Source organism: Bombus impatiens, unplaced genomic scaffold (genome assembly GCF_000188095.3).
Source record: "Bombus impatiens unplaced genomic scaffold, BIMP_2.2 scf_0396, whole genome shotgun sequence".
NCBI classification, from domain to species: Eukaryota; Metazoa; Arthropoda; class Insecta; order Hymenoptera; family Apidae; genus Bombus; species Bombus impatiens.
In genome coordinates this window covers 861,234-884,688 of record NT_176815.1, presented here as the reverse complement: position 1 = coordinate 884,688, position 23,455 = coordinate 861,234, and the positions used below count along the sequence as shown (strand labels likewise).

The window sequence follows — 23,455 nt, the reverse complement described above, 5'->3', positions numbered from 1 at the left end:
AAGAATTATAATTGCTTCTAGTAATATCTACATTGAAATAAAGTATGTATGTAGTATAATTTCCAATTATTAATAGCTGTTAATACCAAGTAAATAATATTATTTCATAGCGAATTTGTCTTGTATTTTTACTTTTCTGCTAATTTCTCTTTCATTTTTTTCTAGCAAATCTCTCATTTTGTTCACATGATAATTTTATACTTCAATTACAAAAATCTGAAAAATGAATTGTTTTATATTTGTCCTACCAGATGTATGAATAATTAATTTTTTTAATGTACCCATAATATTGACAATTAAATATTAATGAAAAATAATTTCTAATTTCTTATTATCTGGGCATAACTAAACTCGTTATTATAACAATAACTTGTTATTTCCTGTGATTAAACTTTTCTCAAAATGAATGAAATGTTGTTTTCAATTTTGCACTCAGAAGACAAAACTTTACTAATTATATTAATAAAACGTATCAAACGTTTCTAATTTTTAAGTGATAAAAGTAATTAATATGATTACTTCAATATCTTTAAAATAACTTCTCATATCAAATATCTGCATTTGCTAGTTAACATATTAGCAAGTATTGATCATGACAACTTTTCATATCCTTATAACTTTGTAAATTATTGCATTATTGAATTTCAAAAATAGAAATATTATTTCAAAAAATTAAAAACTGCGTACATTACATCTAATTGTTACAGAAAAATTAATTAATCAGGTACACATAACTGCTTTCGTATTCTTATCTTTATTTTTGTATTCTCGTTAATAAAATATTTACAAACATACGAATTAACTTAATACAATAGAATTAAAAATAAATACAAAAGTAAATAGCATGGTAGTAAAATTGATCTCTTAAAGAAGAGATCGGTTCCTCTCCATACGCATATACATATGTATTTCCATAAATATAATTTTGTTGTCGTTTCTATTTGAAAGGATTATAAGACACAATATCTTTTTTTATCAGAATCCTAAATTTATTCAAAAGGGTAGGAATAAAGATATTCAAGCTTTACATTAACACTTGGATGTTTTGTATTTATATTAATATAACAATTTTCGTATTTAGTAGGTATGATTACACAATCTTATTTGTACGATAAAAAGATAAGTAAAGAAATAGTATGAGGAATCAATGATTACAACAATTGTTGTACGAATGACGAATACATATGTATGACCAGGTATATAAAACCAACAAATATGGTCTTTAGTAAAATGGAATATCGACAAGTGAGGGTGCATCGAAGAATGTGAACGTTAGAAATGTTGTTACATCTGGTGCGAAACAATTAAGATTCAGTTTTCAGTGCTTTCATTATGATCAACTATAGGTACAAAAAAACATTCCATGAAAGCTCTAAAACAATAAATATTTTACTGTTCGATCGTGTTACATACCCAATAAGCTTTCACGGAACATTCTTGACCTCGTATCTTATTTATGTGGTAATGTGCATACATTGTCATGATTTACAACTTCCGGTTTACGATTTCTCTAACCTATCGTCAAAAATTAATCTAATTTTATTAAACAATATAAAATACAGTTATGTAACATCTCGTATTGCAATTTAAAAGAAAAAAATGTAACAACTTCTTATATTGTAATAAATATGGTTCATGCAGTGGTATCCTTGGAGACTAGGAACATCTCCACGAGTTTAATCAGATTTTCGATTCCCTCTAGATAATTTAGATCAAGAGCATTTTGATCCTCCGCTGGGAAGACGTGCGTGAAATCGATCATGTTAATTCTAACCCAGTTCTGTTTCTCTTTCATCGAACTGGTAAGTTCATTCAGCAAATCATCGTAATCTTCTTTCATTCTTCTAATGTCGTCGTCGAAGTTGTTCACGTACGAATGTGTACGGCAGAGTCGATCCACTTTAAAGTCCGGGCTACACGATCCACTTCTATTCAAAGTCTTTTCTTTGCTCGAAGAATCATTCTCGCCACTCAAGCTGATACTCCTCTTAATAAAATGTGCCTTCTCCATCGTCCGATTCCTGTTGCTTTCGATACTTGAAACTGAATTACTCGTCGCGTCATTCGTGTGTTTGAACACATTCGATGTGGTTGCATAATTACTTGTGGAGGAAAATGACGTGGATACGTGGCTAGGTAATTTATTGACGTTCGTGTTATTTAGGCGGAGATAATGCCGCAACCTTTTTGCATCATATGCCACCAATAAGGAACTAGAATAAAAGCGGAACAACCGCTGCATACGAAAGAATAGTAAGATCTTCCACAAGAAAGAGAGCAGCATCACAATCAATTGACGACAGGGCGGTCTTTCTGGACTTATATTCAGGAAGATTTTCAGCGCTGCGCAGGAAAGAAAAGGCACCATTTGGAATAGTTTGAATAAAAAAAGTAAATTGTTTAAAGTGTTCTGGAAACAGCTTCCAGCGTTTCGTTACAATCGTTCCTCATATGATCCAATAGTGATATGTATACCACTTATACAACTATACGTACGTGACTAATGAAACATTAAAAGACATTTGAATTATAACAGCTAGTGATAGCTCGTAAATTCATAACGCTGTGTATAATTCCCTATAAAATAATTGAAGTTAATGATATACCTTCCACGACACCATTAGCATCAAGAGTCTTGCCATAATGTTTGCCAAACTGTTTTAATTTCCCGGAAGAAACGCAATATACTTGAAAGCCGGTTATACAGAATCCATAAATGCGTTTAGATTCGGCGTACTTTAACTCTTCCGTTGCTTTTTTCTCTGGCGTGGCTAAAGGATCCCACGTTCGTCTACCTATTTTTATATCCATCACGCACGGTTCCGCCATACCATCGGTAATATCTTTCAGCGTAAGGAATGTTACTCCTAATATTTTACGAAAACGATTAATCATATTGTGTTAAACTGTACGAAACCGAGATTTTTCAGCAATTAATTGTAGGTACAGAATCTTGGGGTAAATTCTTTAATAATTATTAATACATGCATGGTAAATAAATAACATACTAAGCATCGAATATATATCAATGTAACCACAACTCATCTTCTATTTTACGCAAAATTGTCCATAAGAAGCAAAAGATCTATTTATTTTCTTTACTGTTAAAGATAAAAAGAAATTATTCGAAAAAACATCCAATGACTTGTTATCGTAAATTAAGTAAAATCCTCTTTTAGAATTAATTAAAACCACTAACAGCTTTACAAAGAAACAATAGATATGTATTTTTCTAATTTTACAGTATTTTATAACAACCATAGATAATAATATCTATGTTTTTCAAATAAAAGATATGACAACACTGAATGTAATAAAATATTTATGTATTCTCATAAAATAACAGTGACAGTGGCTGTAATAAAAAAAAAAAGAACATTCGGAAAAAGATCCTCTTATTTGCATTATCAAATTACATAACTTTTCTCTCGAATATTTTATCGAATTTAACTGCAAAAAAAATAATTACATATTTTATTTTAAAAAATATGGTAGTATAATATCGCCTATTTTATATTAATTTACTTAAAATGACTTTTAAATACAATTGTGACAATGAAAAACATATGGAGAACGAAATTAAGGGAATAAGAAGAAATGTAAGAAACAAATTAAAAATTCGATATTTTTGATATCTTACGTCTGCCAAAAATTTGTAACTCTGTTGTGCCATAATATCGTGGAACATAATTCTTCAATTGTAACATAACAGGGTCTTGAGATGTTTGTAAGTTTTCATAGAACGAAATTTCTCTTTTCCCAAGTAACGGTTTAACAACAGGTTTAAACACACAGCCGTCCGACCTACGTAACATGCCTACAACATTTATTAATCTTTTATAACATCATTGGTTACATAATAAAAATTAGATAATTTTGTTTCCTATTTCATAAATAAAAATAACAAAGTACCATGTAAATATAGATTCACAAATACTTAATGAGAAATTTACAATAATGTATTAAATAAATAGCAATAAGTATGAAATAAATATCACGTATGAACTTGTCGTTCATGAATTGCAGTTGAAAGTATTTATGCAACTCGCTCGTTGGAACTCTTTTCACAACCGTTATCAACGAAACTCATAACACAATATTCCGCTAGATTACATATATTAAGAAAAATGATTATTCAATATTTACTTTTTTAGGTAGCACAACTGTATATGTTATCGTGAAGAATTCTCACGATTTAACTTTCACTTATATAGAGTTTATATCAAATAAATATGAAATTCACAACAAAATAATAAAAATTATTTTCATCAAACCTAAGTTATAACAACAAATTATTTGTCTCATTTTGTCAAAATCAAGATTAAGCTCCCTTGAACCTATATGTACATCTATATAATATTTTCCTATATTTTTACATGTAAGAGACATTATATAGGTATATAGTGCAATTTTATGGTTGAATTCTCAAAATAAAGGAGAAGTGATACAATTTATGGAAAAAATATCTTTATTACCAGATTAAACAGTTCAAACGAACTCAAAGTCGCATCAAATCATATTTCTAGTGCGAAGAAGATGTTTATTAAAATGAAACGAATGAGAAACGCATAATTCTCATACAAGAAATGCAAATCATTCTTTTCAAAATCCGACAGTAAAAGACTGCGTGATACCACCACCAAGGGGGTTATCTCTAAATCATCGACACAATTTCATTGACACCGAGTTCGCCGACAATATCTATTTGCCGATATATTGAAATCACCAACTATCATTTCACTGACATTGTTTTTTACCGGTAATTATTATACGTACCATCATATGTTATCGTTGATTATGCACCTTTATCTACATTCGCTCCTGTTTCTTATGATTAACAGAACTGAGTTCTTATGACTTTCCGTAGAAGAGATGATTCACAAATAGTAGTGAATTAAAAAAGTGGGCGGAGGATGGAATCCCTCCCCCTGGATCAACATTCTGAAAGGATTTAAGCTAATCCAAATCTAATTTTATTTTAAACAGAAATGAACGTAAGTGAAGATTTCCTCCTCCGCCCACGCATTTGATTTACTACATATATCCTCCATTAAAACCTTCTCAACACGATTCGGGGTAATGACCTTGGCAGCGTATTAAAAAATTACAGAAATCGAAGATTACCAAGTTTTTATAAATATTTATCTATATAACTTGTATCATTTTCCTTTCCCCTTCATCTTTTTTATGCGCGAAAATGAATATTTAGATATAAATACATAATTAATGATAACATATATATGCGGACAATGTAATATTCGATAACAACGAACTGCCAGCAAGAGTGGATGTCAATGAAGTGATTGTCGATGAAGTGATTGTCGATGACTTCAGCGTGTCAACAAATAAACATTATCGGTGAACTTGGTATCGGTGTCAGCTTCTTAGACTTAAACGTAATCCCCACTAAGGAGACTACGCAGATCGCATCTATTGGACAAATGCCCAATACCCCTGCTGGAACACTAGTGAAAGTGAGAGGTACAAATACGAACGAATGTAGAAAGAATAAGTAGAACAAAATGAATGGATCGACTGAATGTTAGTAAGATAAGTATAAATCGTGTAAAAAGTCTACAAATAGTAAAATTGGTGCATGAATAAGGGAGATTTATAAAGAAAAACATTATTTCTTTGGGAAGGTAAGAACCAAGACGCATTTGAAGTTACTACTTTCCTTTATCAAATAACTAAGTATCGAGACGATTCAATAAATCTGTTTTCTCCGCATTTCATCTTCCGCGGCATTTAATTCGATCAGATGCTTACCAATAGTCTGTCGTTCGATATCTAACGACGGATGTCCGGCTACCTGAGATTCCAACGGGCTTATTCCAGCAGGAAGTCCATAGTTGGATGGAATTTCAGCTAAGTCCGTGTTCGAAAGCTTATCAAGATGGCATAAACTTTTATCGGTCTGAGAGTCTAATGTCATCGTGTTATTGCAATGAGTGGTACACAGTAATTACTTCTGCAATTAAAGGGTTGCACGATTTGCAAAGGTCTTATCTTCGCTGCAAAATCCACCTTAGCCACCAGTAGTTAGTCATCGAAGCTTATTCTAATTATCTTCAGCTGTCTTACTTCCGTCTATAAATACAAATTTCAGTTGATGAGGAAGTTCAACAGACCAGTTACTTAGGTATAATTATATGCTCTTATAGATTGCAATACTATTAAACTGACTGAATGATTTTTAAAAGTCAAACGTTTTTACGCTTCAACATAATATTTTGCAATACGTTATATTATTCGTTGTTCAAATAAAAGAAAACGCGAATAAAATTCGTATTTTCCTCATAAAAATGTGAAACTTTTCTATGATTTACAGTTATAAATTAAGCATACAAGCCTGCAAAAATAACTCTTAAAAAATGATATCAAAATTTCATTTACATTTTACATTTATTTTCATTTACATTTTTGATATCAAATTTTAATATTAGCGTTCATGATTTAACATAATTAATATCAAAGTTCCTAAAGAATAAAAATAAATTATTACATAAAAATTACGCATGTACATACATTGTTTAAAAGAATTTCCATGTATTTTTCATTTGACAAAACGGAAATTCTATCGTGCTACAATATCGATATTTTCATTCTTAAAATAGATGTTACCTTCGATTATTCTTTCTCACTCGAAAATCCACAATTTAAAATTTTTGATTAAGCGTATCACAGGTAAATTCACATCACACTGAATAATATATAAGGTGCAGTCTCTCGATGCTCTTTCAAATGATCGAAAACCAAAATAAGTTAGAACAAACATTTCGCGCGACGCTTAAAACATCATATTAAGATACTCATCTAGATCGGTAGAGGGCAGAATGTGTTTGCGAAAACTGAATGTTTTAAATTCGCGCTTTTACCAACAAATCGTGATATTCGTTCGTCTTTTGAAACTGCAATATTATCAAAAACAGTATTTATAAAATTAAATTAAATTCCAACAATTTTCTATCTGATTAACTACTTCTACAAGGTATGAACACGTACATTCATTAATTAATACGAGGAAACTTGTAACATTTTAGGAATCGACATTTTGAGCATTCGAAAGAATCATAAAATACAACTCATATAAAGCATACGTACATTTATTGGAAATAACAGGAGAATAATTTATTAGCCACTCTTCTTTTACAATTGTTATATCTATGACATTTTACATGCCTATGTATTATTATAACCTATACAATAACCGTCCACAACACTATAGTATGCTCGAATACGTAACACTTTCACATAGACAATTTCGTTCGAATCCGTCCGTATATTAGGCGGAACAAAGATTACATTCACGAATTTAAACTTCACATAATTATAAACGATTACATGTCCTACCACTAGACGTTTTTCTACTTTTCTATTGCTGCCTCTTTCGTCACAGTACAAAGATTCTTCTAGATTCCACCAGAGGGCCATTGTTTTTATAAAATGAAAATCGTTCCCGCCTTGTTCTCAGAGATTTATATTAGTCAGTTAATACGTTAGCTGAAACTACGTTTCAACAGCTCATTTTACACGTGTTTTTTATTTCGCTCTTTCCTTTGGCTATATTATAATCCAAATAATTTGTGAAGTTAATATTTACGTAATATTATAGTACTGACGTGCAATATTACTGTTTATAATCCTTTAAAACGTAAGTAATATTGTAAACAATAAACAAAGTACAAAGCAATCAGTATGTATACAGTGTTTTTTAATAATGCATAAAAAACTATAAACATATCTTCTATCTGATAATACATACTATTAAGATAAGTTTTAAAACAATCGATAACGATAGTTTCTTGAAATAATAAATAATGTTTTACATAATGTTGTATATGTAATACAATTTTAGTACATGAAAAAACACAAATTATTAACACAAACATTATTATTACAAAAACACAAATTAAAACACAAAAACAAAACTCATAATTATATATTAATAAATATATTTACAATTATTATTATTATATGAAATTATTATATATTTATAACTTATTAAAAATTTTTAATTTATTATATTAGTTTATTGCATCATAAAAGGAGAAAAGAGTACCAAATATTAATATAAAAATACACAATTTTATTGAATACTTTTTTCTTACATATATTAGTCTTATTACGTTTACAATAAGAAAAATATGTTTTATTTATAATATTGAACTATAAGCTTCATGATAACCACATACTTATTAAGCTGTCCATTTTAAACATCTTGTGTCAAGATGAGTACCTAGACACTTCATACTGCAATATCTAGCTCCACAAGGAATACAAGTATAATTACTAGGGAAACCACAAACTGCACAAAATTGTCGTTCTGGAAATCGGGATGGTTGTGCTTGAGCAGATGCATAATTAGGTGGATTTGGATTAATATTTAGATCTTCTTCCACTAACTGAGCAAAAGTTTTACGAAATCGTTGTTTATAATACTCCGCTGATCTGGTCTTTTTTCTTCTACCACCTCTATTATCTAGAGTCTCTTGAAACTTTGGAACTTTCTTGCTCATTACTGAAACAATTATAGTATTTGTAAAATGTTATAAATTGTTATGCCCACAATGCTATAAAAAAATTATATTTGAATTGTTAAACAAATAGAATTGTGCAATGTATTTACATACCCAAATCCGCATGCGGATCATCATGAAAATTATCTTGCTCCAAAGCCTCCAATGCTTTCTTCTGTCTACGTTTACGAGCAGCTTCATCAAGCACTCTCTTTTGATATGCATCTTTTATTCTACCAGATTCTCGAGCAGCCATATTTGATTAATTTATAGTAATTCACAATATTTTAATTTATTTTATAATAGGTTATAAATAAGACATTCTTTGATAGTTCTTATATTCCTTTCTCAGCTAGAGGAAATGATATTTGATCCATAAGGTCATCCACTTTTGCTTGTAAGGTGTCTAAAATATCGGCAGAGATAAATAAATGCCTCTCATCTAGATCTTGAATAATAAATTTTCGTCCTAAAGCAAATGTCTCATCTAAATGTAAAAGAAATTGCTTCATAGCTGCATCGCTATAAACATAATAAATAATTTCCATTAAAATTTATTACTTTATTACAGTCACTTAAATAAAATGTCTAAACGAAAAGGAGTTTCTTTCGAAGAAAAACGTATAAGACTGCTTCAATTGTTTTATGAAAGAAAAGAATTTTTTACTTTAAAAGAATTAGAAAAAATCGCAGCTAAAGAAAAAGGGATTGTTGCACAGGCAGTAAAAGATGTACTTCAAACACTAGTAGATGATGGATTAGTAAAATCAGAAAAGATTGGTACTTCTGTATATTTTTGGACTTTTCCAGGGTAGGAACAAAGTATATAATTCTGTTTTATATAAAAATAATATTACATTAAAAGTAATAATAAATAAATATGTTGTGCAGAGAAAATCTTACTAGGATAGAACAAAGAATCTCTGAAGCATCAAAAAACATAGTAGAAGCAGAATTTAAACTTCAAAAACTGAAAGATACTTGCGAAAAAGAAAAGGTAATATTGTTACAGGAAATTAGTTGATATATAATTACAAAACTTAGGTTATGTTTTTTTCTATATATTTATTGGTATAAAATGTATAGATAGGAAAAGAAGATACAGAGGAAAGACAAATTTTATTACGTGAATTAGAAGAATTAAAAGCCAAAGAGAATCAATTAAATAAACAAATTGCTAAATTCAGTGATGCTGATCCAGAAGTTATAGCTAAACTTGCAGAAAAAGTACAGGTATAAGAGTATTAAAAGGTTTAAATTTACATTAAATTAATACAAATTTTCTTATCTTTTAGAAATATAAAGAAGTTACAAATATATGGACAGATAACATTTTTGCTATTCAAAGTTGGTGTAAAAACAAATTTGACATATCTGTAGAATGTCTGAATAAACAATTCAATATTCCTGATGACTTAGATTACAAAGAATAAAGACATTTGAAATTTAAACCAATTTTTATTTTTTATACCTACCATTCAACTAAAATCCCTTTCGTAACATTTACCATGACTTTTTTTTTTTGTCTTCCACAAAAATGATCAGATATCTAGATTTTTCATAATTGCCTTACGTCTGCACGCGTGTGTAGTACAAAGTACTATTATAAATTATAAGCATAGATATAAACTTACAGGTATAACTACAAGTCATTGAGTATATTCATCTCCAAGTATTAGATGAGAAAATCAGTATGATTCAAATTATTTCGTTTAGTACATGACAAGCGTCAACAGAGGCGTTGATAACGAAATTTTATATAACCTAATATAAATATATTTTATTTATAAATTAACAATATTTTCATATTACATATTATCATATTACATATACGTAAATGAAGAAAACAGGATTATAATAAATTCATAATAGTACTTTTTCTATATTATTCAGTAAAATTATAATATCATATAAAGCAATATATTTTATTTATATTCATTACCAAATACAGTAATATATTATTTATAAGTATTTAAAATTCAGTATTTATTTATGTTCATTCCAATAAGAAAAAGAATTTATGGAGCAAGTTTAAATGTTGCACAAAATGTTTTACCAATCATAGCAAGAATTTTAATAATATTTTACCTGAGCGCCCTCTGGTAGAACATTTCGAATGTCCATGAACTATTGCATCAGCCATTAAAATACCCCGAATTGAAGCCCAGAGGAAATCAGTAGTTATACATACATTGATCAAAGCGTCTATTCACGGTCAGGCCTCAGACACTTGTGAAATCTTGTTCGCGTGAGTGTTAGTCACTTAAAGTAAGTTCGATTCTCATTTTTTTTTAAGTGTTCAAAAGTATTATCGAATATAATTATTATTTTTATTAATATTTTTCATTGAAATTATTAAGAAATTGTATAAGTTGCTAAATAACTTAAACAACAATTTTATGTGCATGGCGTTTACAACACGTGTAATTGAATCCTTGAAATCCCATAGCTATCGAAATCGTGAAATTTTTGTTCTATTATAGCAATAATTTTCGGTTGTTTTAATCAAGTATAAAATTAATGTTACGTAACGCGGTTATTACCGAGCTGCTACTCTATTATTGCATTTCCATTAATAAAAAATTCTAAATCTTGTAATATAATTTAGTCTTCTTATCACAAATAACTAATATTCGCAAGAATATAAAAGAATTGGGTTTATAAATTATATTATAAGCTATTGAGAAGTAAATGTGTACTTATATCATTCTCTTATAAAACTTCGTTTTATAAATTTCCGTGAGATTTAAGTTAAGTTAAAATTAGTGCTAATTTCGTCAGTATAAAAATGTACTTAGGCATTCAGTATCGCAAAACTAGAACGCGAAGTGCAATTTCATGAAAAATTTCATTAATCGTAAGAGTGTTAATTTATAAAATTCTTACTCCGATTAGATTAGATTGAATTCTGGGCGATGCTGCACCCAGGCATATACCCATATATAAATGTAACTTATTTGACCTTTAGACAAACTACTTACGTCAATGTCACAATGTCATTTTTTTTTAAATCGAATGTTCTTATAATCTATGTAAAATATTATATTTTATTGTTATCTTATGCATTTTAAAATGAATTTTATTATCTATGTAACAATATTCAATTATCACGTTCTTTCTTATCATTTTGAGAATGACACGTGCTGAACAGAAAATGTAACGTAACGTTTTGACTCTTGACAGAAATGTCTTTTAATATCTTCTTTCAATGCAGCAAAAAAATGTTACGTCTTTCTATTTGATGATTAAATTTTTAATATGTAAATTATATACAAATTTCTCATGTAAGAATATTATGAAATCTAAGACTTGTTCACATGCTTCGTACTTACGTAACGAACAAGAAACGAATCGAAAGTCAAAGTTATTAAAAATTTACCTTCTATGCATAGTAGATTGACAAAAGTGTTGGTATGTGTATGTTATCGATATCTTAAAAAATTATATTTTAACAATTTTGCCCAGATTATAAAGCTATGGGTGTTCCTGCTGGTGATCCAGAGAAAGGCAAAAAGGTAAAAATTAAAAATATAAAATTTTAATGATTGTTTGATTTGTTATTCAATTTGAAACACGTTAAAAATTTTCGTTAATTGAAATTTATGTCGAAAAATGCACACATAATTTAATCTCTTATGACGTATGGAAACGTGATACGTATACACGTGACTACACGTCACGATAATTTTGACTTCATCGGTAATATGGATTTAACGTTTTATTATATTAAATAATTATGCAATTTTTGTTCACATCTAAAATAAAATTTTTATCAAATTGTTAATAGTTATTGAATATATATATATATCTGTAAAAGTAATCTTTTTTGTTAGCTTTTTGTACAAAAATGTGCACAATGCCATACAATTGAAGCTGGTGGTAAACACAAAGTAGGACCTAATCTTCATGGAGTAATGGGTAGGAAAACTGGCCAAGCTCCTGGTTACAGTTACACGGATGCAAACAAATCTAAAGGTATACCTTTTATTAAAATGTTTTTAATACAATACTAAATGTTTGAAAAAAGCTCAAATTGTATACATACTATTGTAGGTATCACTTGGAATAAGGACACTTTATTCGAATATCTTGAGAATCCAAAGAAGTACATTCCTGGTACAAAAATGGTGTTCGCTGGTTTGAAAAAACCACAAGAACGTGCTGATCTAATTGCATATATTGAACAAGCATCTAAGTAAGCTTGATACCTAGGAAAAAAGTGATAAAGCACGCTAGACGTGTTTGGCGGGTTTAGAGGAATTTAGTACTAATATCATCTCAAACCTCATAAACATCCCGCTACATTTCACTCAGCTCATTCATTTATTTTCTCCATCTGGTACTCGAACGTTTACAAAGTCTGAATAGTGACAAATTATTGTTGTTAATTATAAGTAGGTGTATCATGCATATAATTTATGTACATTGACAGGAGTTGGATTAGATCTGACTCTGCTTCATCGCTAAAGATATTTTGGTGCTCTCTCACGGTGGTTGAGCCATCCGTAGATTGTGCACTATTATTTATTTGTGATTGTACACTGTTGAAATCGTTCTATGAACTATTGAATTGTAATGCAAGAATATGAAAATACAGATTCAACAATGAATTTGTAATGTTCATTTTTGCTATATTAACAAACAATAAGTATATCAATGTCAAAAATATGGTAAAGTACAAAATAGCACTGAAGTGATACGCCCTGCCAATAATTTGAATCTAAATTTATTTGATATTAAAAGAATTGTATTAACTACACAAAGGAGGAGCAAATAGTATCTATAGTAAAATATGAAGAACCCTATTCAAAACAAATGAATGGAAGTAAAATAAATTAAATAATTACAAACATTTAATTGTAATATTTTAAACACTAAAATCCACTCTAAAAGTATTAATCTAGATTAGTCTTGTATTTGATAAGAACGAGGAAGGATGCGGTTAAAAACGCCAGGAAATACCTTATTCGAGACTTTGTGCAGTCTTCCAGTAAGAACAACTGCATTTCAATTCGACAAGTCGTGAAATTACGTTCCTTCCACTAATTTTGAAGTTATAATGGAAAATAATTCCGATTGTTGCAAAGAACAAAAGGTATTGAGTGATACTAATCATCGTATAGTGAAAAACAAAGAAAATTCATTAAGGCTTAAATTAGTTCGTGTATTTAGTTCTGGAACTTTAAAGAGTCCAAAAAGTCCATTAAGTATTTCGAGCTCTCAATGTTCGAGTCCTAGTTGCGATAGTCCGCGTATGAAAGCGAGATATTCGTGGAATTTATCCTCACTTAGTAAAGAGTATTCTACGTTACGTGCATTGGAAAATGATACATCTTCAAGATCAGCTATAAATACTAGTCCTACAAATTCGCCAACTAGTTCATCCTCGCCGCATTCTCCTTATTCAACGTGGTATATCAACGAAAGGTAAGTTCCTTATAAATTGATGAGTATAAATAATGTTAAAGACAGTCGAACTGATTTAAACGTTAATTCAAATATAAATAAGCAAAAATATTATTTATTTAAAGATTGCTTTTATTAAAAGCTTTCTATTCTCAGCATGAATATTTATAAGTAAGGATACATGTATATAGTTTTGACAGATATATATATTTTATATATCATGATATAGATGATGTTTTAGTAACATTCAATGTTAGTTTTTTTATCTCAATAAAAGAACACATTGCTATGATCGCAATAGTGTTTTCAAATATTATTTAGAGAAGAGTCGTGTGTCAGCAATGTCTTATCAATTCAAGAAACTAACGTGCGTAAATGTAAATGTTTACACAATTTTAATTTTAGTATCAAATAAGTGAATGAAAATTAAATAGCCTTCGATGAATTATTAGACAAAGAAATCTATGTGAACATGAAGCGTAAAAATGGGAAAAAGTAAATAGGTGCTTTGAAGGTACGTTGAAAGTTGAAACGAACAGACATCGGTAGCAAAATGCGAATGGGTCGATGCAGCGCCGGCGCTGCAGAAGATAACCAAGAAGACGAATATCCCCACCAATCCTCTTCATCGTCAAAACGATCGCGTCGACGTGTACCCTCTTTTCCATCCAGTGTGCAAGATAGAGTGAGAGGAAAAGAGTCTCTCTACTTCTCTATCTCTTGTTCTCTTTCCTCCTCGCTCCTCGTCTCTGTTTCTTGTCGTACGAATGCACCTCGTTGTGCTCCGCAGAACACTACACGAAGCGCCTCGAACCAGTGTAGAACGGTTTGCAGTAAAGTAGGGCCGTTGTCGCGTTTACCTCCTCGCGGGGAATTAGGAATTGAATAAAATACAGGTATGTATTAAACTCATACTGATTGCGCCTTCAATCGTAGCCTGTTTATGCAGTCGATTGTTTTTTTCGAATATGATACTTCACAATTGCAATTCTTTGTATATGTTGTATTTTATAATGTTAAAATATATAATGATAATAGTGACAATTAAATTGCCGCGCTTTTGCAAAGCATAGAATATACAAAGTCATTTCCTAAAAATTATCATGCAAAGTGATCGCGCGCGCGTATCGCAAAGCACATACAAACATGGATCATTGAAAACCTTGCTTGGACTCTTCCAAATATGCAAGCACTGTAGAAAAATCGCGAAACGTATTTTTTCATGGCTTTAAAAATCCGTAGTTTCGTTTTCAGGTTTTACCTATTTATTCATGCATTATCAAAACACTAGTGCCGTAACTATTGTGTGAGTTATTCTTAGAGTTATTCATGAACGATTTATTCATTAACGATTTATTCATCCATGTAACGGTTTCTTTCAAGTGCCGCGATGAAAACCTATTGTAATTTGTAATTTATCCGTTTCATAAATACAAACCATCTATTTATGGTTAAAGCTATATTTTCCACATACTATTGTTAACAGAAATTCCAACGTACGTACGTGCACGAATGTTATTATTCAGAATAATGCTATATATTACACGTATCCTGATTCAAAATTATTTTATTATTTGAAGCTAAACATATTTTATTTTTTCATATAGCATTTGTTTGTTTATCTAAGAAATTATTTTCAATCACTTTGCAAGTAATTTTGATTTGAAATAAATTTTAATATAACGTTTGCGAGAACTCTATGTGATGTTCGGAAAACTGCGATCACAGAACAAAACGCATTTTATACTTTCAGTCTTTCGAGTGTCTGAGAATGGCCTCGAGCAAAGAGTATGATTTAGGACGTAGTGTTTCCTAAAGTATGTAGGTACACATACGTACACAGTAGAACAAGAAGTACATACACGTTCATTTACACACACGAGTGTTCGTAACTATACCTATTTGTAGCCTGCATCATCGGACAAAAAGTAGGTCTAGGGAATCAGCTGACCGAAAGAGGCGCGTGCGCTTCACTAAAAGCAGAACACATTTGAAACGCCCACTATACACCTACTCCTGGAATCCCAGAAAAAAAGAGTTCTCGAAACGCGGATACTGATAAACCTACAAAAACTTTCGTTTAATCAATCTCTGACTACATGTACATGTACGTCCACATAAGACATAAGTGATATTTTATATTTAGAAATATAGGGCATGCATATTTGATTCACATAGTAGTTCATATATATGTATATCACACTAGCAACACGAATCAACTATAAAAGTATTATATGTACTCCCTCTCTCAACATAAAAAGGTGTAATAAAACAGAATAATTTATCATATAATAGATAAAAGTTTAAGTTCAAAAATAGAATTTTATTATACTCAAAGTAATTGTATCTTCATACTTTGTTCTCTAATTCTATTTTCTGTTTCTTCATTTATAAAAAAGAAGTTTTTGATTTCAACGTAATCCACGTATTCTTTAGTTGTCATATCAGCGCACATTGCAATGACACGTAACGGATCTTTGGCCATGGCCGAGTGAGAGTTTAGCGCAAATAAACATAGTCAAGGCTGACATTTGCGTAAAAAGCCGTGAAATTTTGAAACTGTATTTCATCCATCCCGCATCCACTTTATGATGTAAAATAAATACATCTAATAATGAGAAGAATGGTTTCGTTTTCATATATGCAGCTCATTCGTACCACCGCCACGCTCTCTCTGTTGCATAAAACGACTTTCTTAAACAAAAGAAGATTTGCTAGTGAAAGGAATTTCATTATTAGTCGTGAGAAAAAAGTAGTGCAGTGACATACGGGAAAATCTCATTACTTAACCATCTACTATAGTTAACTTATATTCTGCGATCATAAAATCGTTAGTCTATTTTCAAGCTCGATGCCTTCTATTTTATTATACTGTATACGAATCAGCTCAAAAAATAAACTAATTTATAGATATTCTTTTCATTTGACATACCAAATTTTTCTTTTTTTATAGCGTCATTAAGAAATAATGATATATAATTTTAATAAATAACTATTTATTTAAATTTATTTTATCAAATTATGTCAAAATTGGAGGTGGTACATGCTTGGATTGTTTTTAAACAATGTAACAAATCTTATAAAATATAACTGGATGTTATATTATCAAACAAACTGCGAACATCATAGACGCACGCGAGGTCTGATCAATTAACTCTCAAAGATAATAAACACGCAATGAAAGCAAGTCGCGGATAAATTACAATAATTAGCACACGCAGCGTAGCTCTTTGAAACTGTGACGGGTGAAACGCTTCCTTCCTTCAATGCTTCCGCGTATATAGAATTTTTGCATGAAACGCGCGCGTGATTCCCATAGTTACATCATTATGGTCGAATTAGGTGGGAAACCTTGAGAAAATACAATGCTGATTAATTGTTCCAATGATGATACAGTGATGAAGTACTCGCCGCAACAGCAGCAGCAAAAGGAAAGGAAGTCGGAGAGCGACATTTGCTCGATCGACGCGGCGACACCGAATCGAGGAGCGCGGTGTCACTCGACATCGACGGAGTGCAAAAATTTGTCAAGCTCGTCGACGAGGAGCGCGATCTGTCGTTCGCCGTCGACGGGGATGTTCGCCTGGATGCGTGTATTCCGCCTCGCCTCGATGCTTCACCAGATCGGCTGCTAGAGCCGAGTATATGGAAAGCGAGCACCTCTTGCCGCAACTCATAGATGTATTTAACGAATTAAAAATTTTAAAAGACCGTGTACACGTGTGTATGTATGTGTGTGAGCGCGTGCGTGTCAAGTGTCCATAAGAGCGCATAGCCTGCGCCTACACTTATGCAACCAGGCTCGTTTGCGTATCTGCACGCATGGTCACACGTGTACAGGTGCATTCGGCGACCCTTTCCTCTTGGTCGTGAATTACCTATCCATAGGGTGATCGGTTCGTAACGTAGGGACGGCCGACGTTAGCTCAACTATAGTGCGTTACGCAATAACAGCCACGTTAACAGCCACGGGCGTCGTACTGGTTACGTTACGCCTACTTATGTAGAGACGAAATTACATATACGCGCGTTCTCACGTATACGCGCATAGCGGTAAACGTTTTTGTAAGTGCGTATACACGCGTGTGCATCGTTGCACATAGAGCGCAGTCCCGGGTTCCAGTTAATCAATTGGTCATTTGCGAACCATCAATTAGCGCGTAAGCTTCGAAATCGGAGGTAATTTGTCGCAACACGTCGCTGGTGATCCATTCCAGATATATCTTCTCAACGTTCTCTTCTCCTCCTTCTTCAGTTCACTTACCTTTGGAGTTACGGGTTACATGTGCACGCGTGTACGAATACCTGCCATAGTAAATACGGTTTTTTAGCTTGTACGTGAATAGTGATAAGGATATAACGTGGTGCTATGTTCAAAACATTCCTTCATTGTCAAACTGTCTTTTGTTACTTTATTTTAACTTGTCTGTTTCTTCCTCTGTTTTTACCCTTTTCTCTCTCCATTTCCCTGTCTATATCTCTATTCTTACAGTATCGATTTTTTTGCGGATAAGGACAATCTAACACCGGTGAATATTAACTATTTTTGTACGAACATAAATAATCGTACTGCCTCCTATGTTTTCGTTATGGATTAGTTCGATCTGAAATTTATTAAATTTCATTCTATCTGAAGAACTGAAAAGTATATTGAAATTGGTATAACATTATATTTTACATTTATTTCTTAAAAATTACTCCTATTGAAGCATATAATATCGCGCGCGCTTCAGGTATCTACGATCACTAATTTACATCCGATTTCATCCCCTCCTCGATTTATTCTTATGCAATTGTTAAGAAAATCTGTCAATGTTGTTAATATCGATCGATATATTTTATGACTACGCAAATCGACAAATAAATTCAATATTTGCTTTAACGCGCGATTCACTATTTTATGCGCCAATCCTACAGACATCCCAGGAAAAAATCTTCGTTACTGCGAAACTGTGGTGGAACTGCGACCAGAACTTTTAGAAGTACGTTTATCTTTGAATAATAAAACGTTGTTCTGTCAAAAGATAGTGTTTATTGATTTATATCCAGCCAATAAAGCACAGAACTCGTTTGCACTATGCAACTAGTATAGAATACTAGTTTTTATAGCGAACTTTCGTTTCTATCCTTGGAAAACTCTGTAGTTGCTTTTCAAGTTTGACGAAATAGAATCTTTTTTCTTTAACCACCTACGCAATACTATGCGTAGTTCAAGTTAAGTCACTGAAAGAAGTGTAATTGATTAACAACTACGAACCATTTGTGGAGCATACGGAGGCAGAGAAATAATAAACGAAAGTGAGTCACACTTATGGGTTAAGAATAGATATGATTCTTTACAAGGTGTGTGATATATCGAGTACAAAACAATAGACTGCTAAGTATTTATTAATTTTTAATGAAACTCATTAGAGAGCTATTAAGGACCTCAATTAAAAATTATAATTTAACATATGTACATATATATATATATAACTTCCACGCGATTATGAGCCACTGAGGTCATCAATTCGTGCATGACAATGATTGAAGTTTGTAAGTCTATATGTATACGTACGTCAATGATCTCATATTGTTAACTCTCTGTTCTCAAGGACCATTTTCTTTATGTAACACATTTTAGATGAAGGTCTCTTCTTTCTTCCTAATATATAAGTTATTACACAACCAGTGATTATTAAATATAGTTTATCTTAAACTTCTTATACGTAATTAATTTAATAATTAAAATGGTTTAATTCTATTACAGAAAAAACATATTATAGTTGCTCATGTTATACTATGAATGACATTTAAGTTTATGAATATTTACCTTAAAAATAACATTGATTACGAAAGTTTGGAAGGTTTCAAGTTTCAACTTGAAGCGGATTAAGAAAAATAACATATTTCTCTTGATCAATTTATATAGATGTAACATATAGCATAGACATTGATTTTATTTTTATTTTCAAAGATAACTAACACAAAATAATGAGTTATTTTTTAAATTAAACTCAAGTAAAATCCAACATGATTGATGTATCGTGGTATATTTTTACGAATGATAATAAAATGTATACGTTTGAAAAAAAAGGAAATATACCAGTGAGTACTTAAATTGAACTCAAAAGTGAATACTAAAATTAAATTTGCACTTACTATAAGTATTAATTATTTAATATAGACCAAGGTAAGAGTGTCATAACATTTTCGTGATGGTTATATATATTTTTTAAATTATATATTTTGTATAAAAACCTTGAAATATTGGAACTTTGTGGAAATAAAAGCAATTAGTATAAATATTTTTTAGTATCTCATCTTAAAACAATTTTTACAACAAGAAGGGGAAATTCAAATTACTATCTTAATGTGGATCAATACTATTATTTTTGACATTTTATTCTTTATTTTAAAATTAATTCCTTTCGCTTTTGAAATATGTTTCTTGCTTCTTCCTCTCAATAAAAAGATTATGGTAGCAATAATATATTTATTGTATTTTACAATTTTACCATATATAATAGCTCTAATTTTTAAGAATGTTATCATCTAATGATAATGAAGCATTAATAATAGACTACGCAATTGATCTTTATATTGCACTTATATGCATTGTAATTAAAAATCGATTACGTGGGTAATATACATATGTATATACATATTTCATAATACATGTGTTCGTTGAAGATATTTTTGCAATTGACTTTGTAATGATCTATGCCTTAGTTGTCCTTGAAATCTTTAAATCGCGTTCGCAGATAGATACGTTTTGAAGGAAGAACTTGTTTGCAAATTTCCTTACAGGAGTGGGTATGAAATTTATTCTTAATTTTGTTTTTCATCGCTAAGAATATATGGCTGATTATGCCAATTATTGTTGGAACACACCAGACAGTGATTCTTTGATTTAGTCTATTTATTCCGCTATCGAATTTTTAATTCGGTTTAAAAACTTTTAACTTTCAACGCAGCTTCCATAATGTTAAAAGTTTTCCTGTTATTTAAATTATTGACCAGCGTAGCAATAAATGTATACTCGTAAAAGTGAATGTGGTATCAAACAAAATCATAAGATGTTTCTTCTATTGCATTCTACCTACCAAGTAATGTCACAAGAGCGTCATTGTGTAATATCATCTGCAGTACATACTTATTTTAAACCTATGACGTAAATGTCATAGGTGCATAACCATTATCAAAGTGTATTTAGAACAATGGAGTGTTGATACTTCTAATAACGTTAGTAATATATCTTTTGTTTCAATGTAAAATTATTTATATGGATACTTTGTTATCTACTTGCATAATGCAAATCTTATCTCGTTATCTACTGCTTGTAAAGCAGTTTGTGAATTCTAGTATACCGGATGTGGGTTTTCTTATCAGAGTTGGTTATTTTGTATGCATATACTTTCATTAGAAACATTTGCTGAACAGAAGAATTTAGGAAATATACAAGTATTAAACAGATATATAAATTGTTACTTTTATAGCTAAATATTTTACATGAAAATGTTAAATGTTAAATAAATATCAAGGAAATAAAGATAGAGTAATTTTCATCTAATATGTATATTTTTCAATAGTTATTTATGCAAATTTTTTTTAGGTTAATGGCTGAGCGTCTGCTTTCAATTTCCTATTGCTTCAATTGTGATAAACATAATGTTTGCATTTAAGATACTGTATTTGAAAACCTTAATCAATACTGCATGGTTCACGTAACCTATAATATATAAAGTAAAATATAAAATAAAGAAGTACATGATTGAAATATAAAATATCATATTTTCTTTTCTAACTTCATAAATTAATACAAAATCACTCCAAAATATAGAAGTTGCATTTATGTATATAGTTCATTAAATAATTACAAGATAATGGATACTTATTATTATATCATTATACAACTTCTTTTCTACACCTATGACACAATTAATTTAATAGTAGCGCAATAGGTATATTGCACTTAGCTATACTATTAGAAACATTAAAACAAAGACTAGTAATGACATCTACAAAAGCAGTCGATAATACAGAATACGACTATCAACCCCTTAAAGCTATCCACCTTACCGGCTAACGTTTGATGCTCGGTACGGTTCAGGACTGTGGGTGGCAGGTAAGACAAATAGTGGTAGGGCAGGAGGGTGGGGGGTGTATGGTCGTAAACACTCGCGCAAGAAGTACGTACATAGTCTCGCGAGGACTCGTGCCGCGATTACGTCGTTCCGGAATATGAACGTGATCGACGTGTAGTGTTCAAGCGAAACGGCCGTGTAAATCAGAAACACTTGACAGAAATTGCTACGGATTTTTCCTGTTGAACGATCTGTTGGACAAACTACTTCAGGTTATTGTCATAGTCACGTGATATCTGTCGATTCATTCGAATACGAAGAGATCGAGGCATTTGTTATTTCGCGCGGCGGTATTTCGAATGTGCCGGTGAAATAGAATCCTCATGCGATGCGTCGTCCCCTAATTCGCTATCTCTCAGAGGGTGGTGGCGGTACAGGTGACAATGCCGGTCCCAGGAGGCAGCAATCCGTAAAGGAAGACGATCGTGGCAGTTACACCTGGAATTGTCGTGAATATGGGCATCATCTGTCTTCCTGCGACCTTCTCAAGGTTCCGACAGCCCTCGGATGTCGCGGGCATACCACGTCACCGGAACCACGAATGGCGATCCACAGGTAGGCCGATTTCGATCAGCAGTAGTCGCGTTTTATGTTGGTAGGGGAGGTTAGCTCCGGAATTGTCCGGGTCAGTGCATCCTTCGGGGGCTCATTCTGGGTAACCGCGCTCGCGCACTGACTTAGCTGTGGTTGAGAAAAGAATCGTTCAGGGAACCTTTTGTTTCTTCAAAGTTTAAAAAAAAAAGGTTAATTTTGGAAAAAATTCTGATATGCGTGATTTGTTAAAATGATAAGAGTGAAATTCATAGGTCTTATATATTGGGCTGTTTTTAAATGAGCTAAATGTTGAAACTTTATGGTAGTCATCGTCTTGTATAATTGGTATTATGACTTACGCAATATGTATTAACTTTAGTTATGATATATATCAATTTTGAAATGTTGATACTTAAATATTTGACTTCGTATTAGGGTTTTATTTATTTATTTATTTTGTTTTATTTATTTAAGCAAAAGATACTAAGAAATATTTATTATAGGTTTATACATAATGGGTAATAAAACATATCGCTTTTAGATGCTTCTGTTTTGTTTGAGTTTCTGTTACAAAATATAATTTTAGAGTAATTTTAGATCATAATTCATAATATGATTAGATTCTAATTCATAACAATGTTCTTTATCTTTAATGAATGTAATAAACATTATAATTTATACAATAGGATACTTAATAAGTGATGATGTTTTTTAAATGTATGCGTATATATGTTGCAGAACTGGCAAAAATTATATTTATTTATCAGATTACAGTAATTATTAATATAATATATTATAATATAATATATAATAATATATTATATTAATATTATATAATATATTATAATATATTAATATAATATAATTAAT

The 23,455-nt window shown here is 30.9% G+C and overlaps 6 protein-coding genes and 1 long non-coding RNA gene across 8 annotated transcripts in view; 4 read left to right on the top strand and 3 right to left on the bottom strand.

The window, feature by feature from the left end:
- Positions 1-967: 967 nt before the first annotated feature.
- LOC100741069 (inositol polyphosphate multikinase) lies at positions 968-7,401 on the bottom strand. Of its 2 annotated transcripts, none has more exons than XM_012386573.2 (5): positions 7,105-7,401; positions 5,770-6,090; positions 3,641-3,817; positions 2,607-2,867; positions 968-2,343 (listed from the first exon to the last, which is right to left on the bottom strand). In XM_012386573.2, the coding sequence occupies exons 2-5, from the start codon at positions 5,933-5,935 to the stop codon at positions 1,634-1,636; spliced, it is 1,314 nt and encodes a 437-aa protein (XP_012241996.1). In that variant the 5' UTR covers positions 5,936-6,090; positions 7,105-7,401; the 3' UTR covers positions 968-1,633. The 2 variants fall into 2 exon arrangements, with proteins under 2 accessions (XP_012241996.1, XP_012241997.1); XM_012386574.3 differs by lacking the exon at positions 7,105-7,401 and adding an exon at positions 6,625-6,763.
- LOC100740951 (meiotic nuclear division protein 1 homolog) lies at positions 6,854-9,970 on the top strand. Its single transcript, XM_012386576.3, has 5 exons — positions 6,854-6,991; positions 9,091-9,330; positions 9,411-9,516; positions 9,606-9,752; positions 9,815-9,970. Exons 2-5 carry the CDS (start codon positions 9,104-9,106, stop codon positions 9,950-9,952), a joined length of 618 nt encoding a protein of 205 aa, XP_012241999.1. The 5' UTR covers positions 6,854-6,991; positions 9,091-9,103; the 3' UTR covers positions 9,953-9,970.
- LOC105680202 (zinc finger HIT domain-containing protein 1) lies at positions 8,069-8,986 on the bottom strand. The gene is made up of 2 exons (XM_012386578.2): positions 8,634-8,986; positions 8,069-8,521 (listed from the first exon to the last, which is right to left on the bottom strand). Exons 1-2 carry the CDS (start codon positions 8,773-8,775, stop codon positions 8,199-8,201), a joined length of 465 nt encoding a protein of 154 aa, XP_012242001.1. The 5' UTR covers positions 8,776-8,986; the 3' UTR covers positions 8,069-8,198.
- On the bottom strand, positions 8,075-10,196 carry LOC100741189 (general transcription factor IIH subunit 5). The gene is made up of 3 exons (XM_003490108.3): positions 9,995-10,196; positions 8,634-9,041; positions 8,075-8,521 (listed from the first exon to the last, which is right to left on the bottom strand). The coding sequence occupies exons 1-2, from the start codon at positions 10,027-10,029 to the stop codon at positions 8,855-8,857; spliced, it is 222 nt and encodes a 73-aa protein (XP_003490156.2). The 5' UTR covers positions 10,030-10,196; the 3' UTR covers positions 8,075-8,521; positions 8,634-8,854.
- A 451-nt stretch (positions 10,197-10,647) lies between these two features.
- LOC100740829 (cytochrome c) lies at positions 10,648-13,129 on the top strand. The gene is made up of 4 exons (XM_003490105.4): positions 10,648-10,787; positions 11,985-12,034; positions 12,353-12,494; positions 12,573-13,129. Exons 2-4 carry the CDS (start codon positions 11,996-11,998, stop codon positions 12,716-12,718), a joined length of 327 nt encoding a protein of 108 aa, XP_003490153.1. The 5' UTR covers positions 10,648-10,787; positions 11,985-11,995; the 3' UTR covers positions 12,719-13,129.
- Positions 13,130-14,265: 1,136 nt separating this feature from the next.
- LOC105680874 lies at positions 14,266-18,948 on the top strand. Its single transcript, XR_001102348.3, has 2 exons — positions 14,266-14,821; positions 17,322-18,948. It is a non-coding gene; the product is annotated as an uncharacterized LOC105680874 (long non-coding RNA).
- A 3,161-nt stretch (positions 18,949-22,109) lies between these two features.
- The window catches only part of LOC100740507 (rap1 GTPase-activating protein 1), a 253,514-nt gene continuing 252,168 nt past the window's right edge, over positions 22,110-23,455 (top strand). The window contains exon 1 of the mRNA XM_003490103.4: positions 22,110-22,606. Within this exon, the coding sequence (XP_003490151.1) occupies positions 22,380-22,606 (227 nt within the window). The 5' untranslated portion in view covers positions 22,110-22,379. The remainder of the gene's footprint in view (positions 22,607-23,455) is intronic.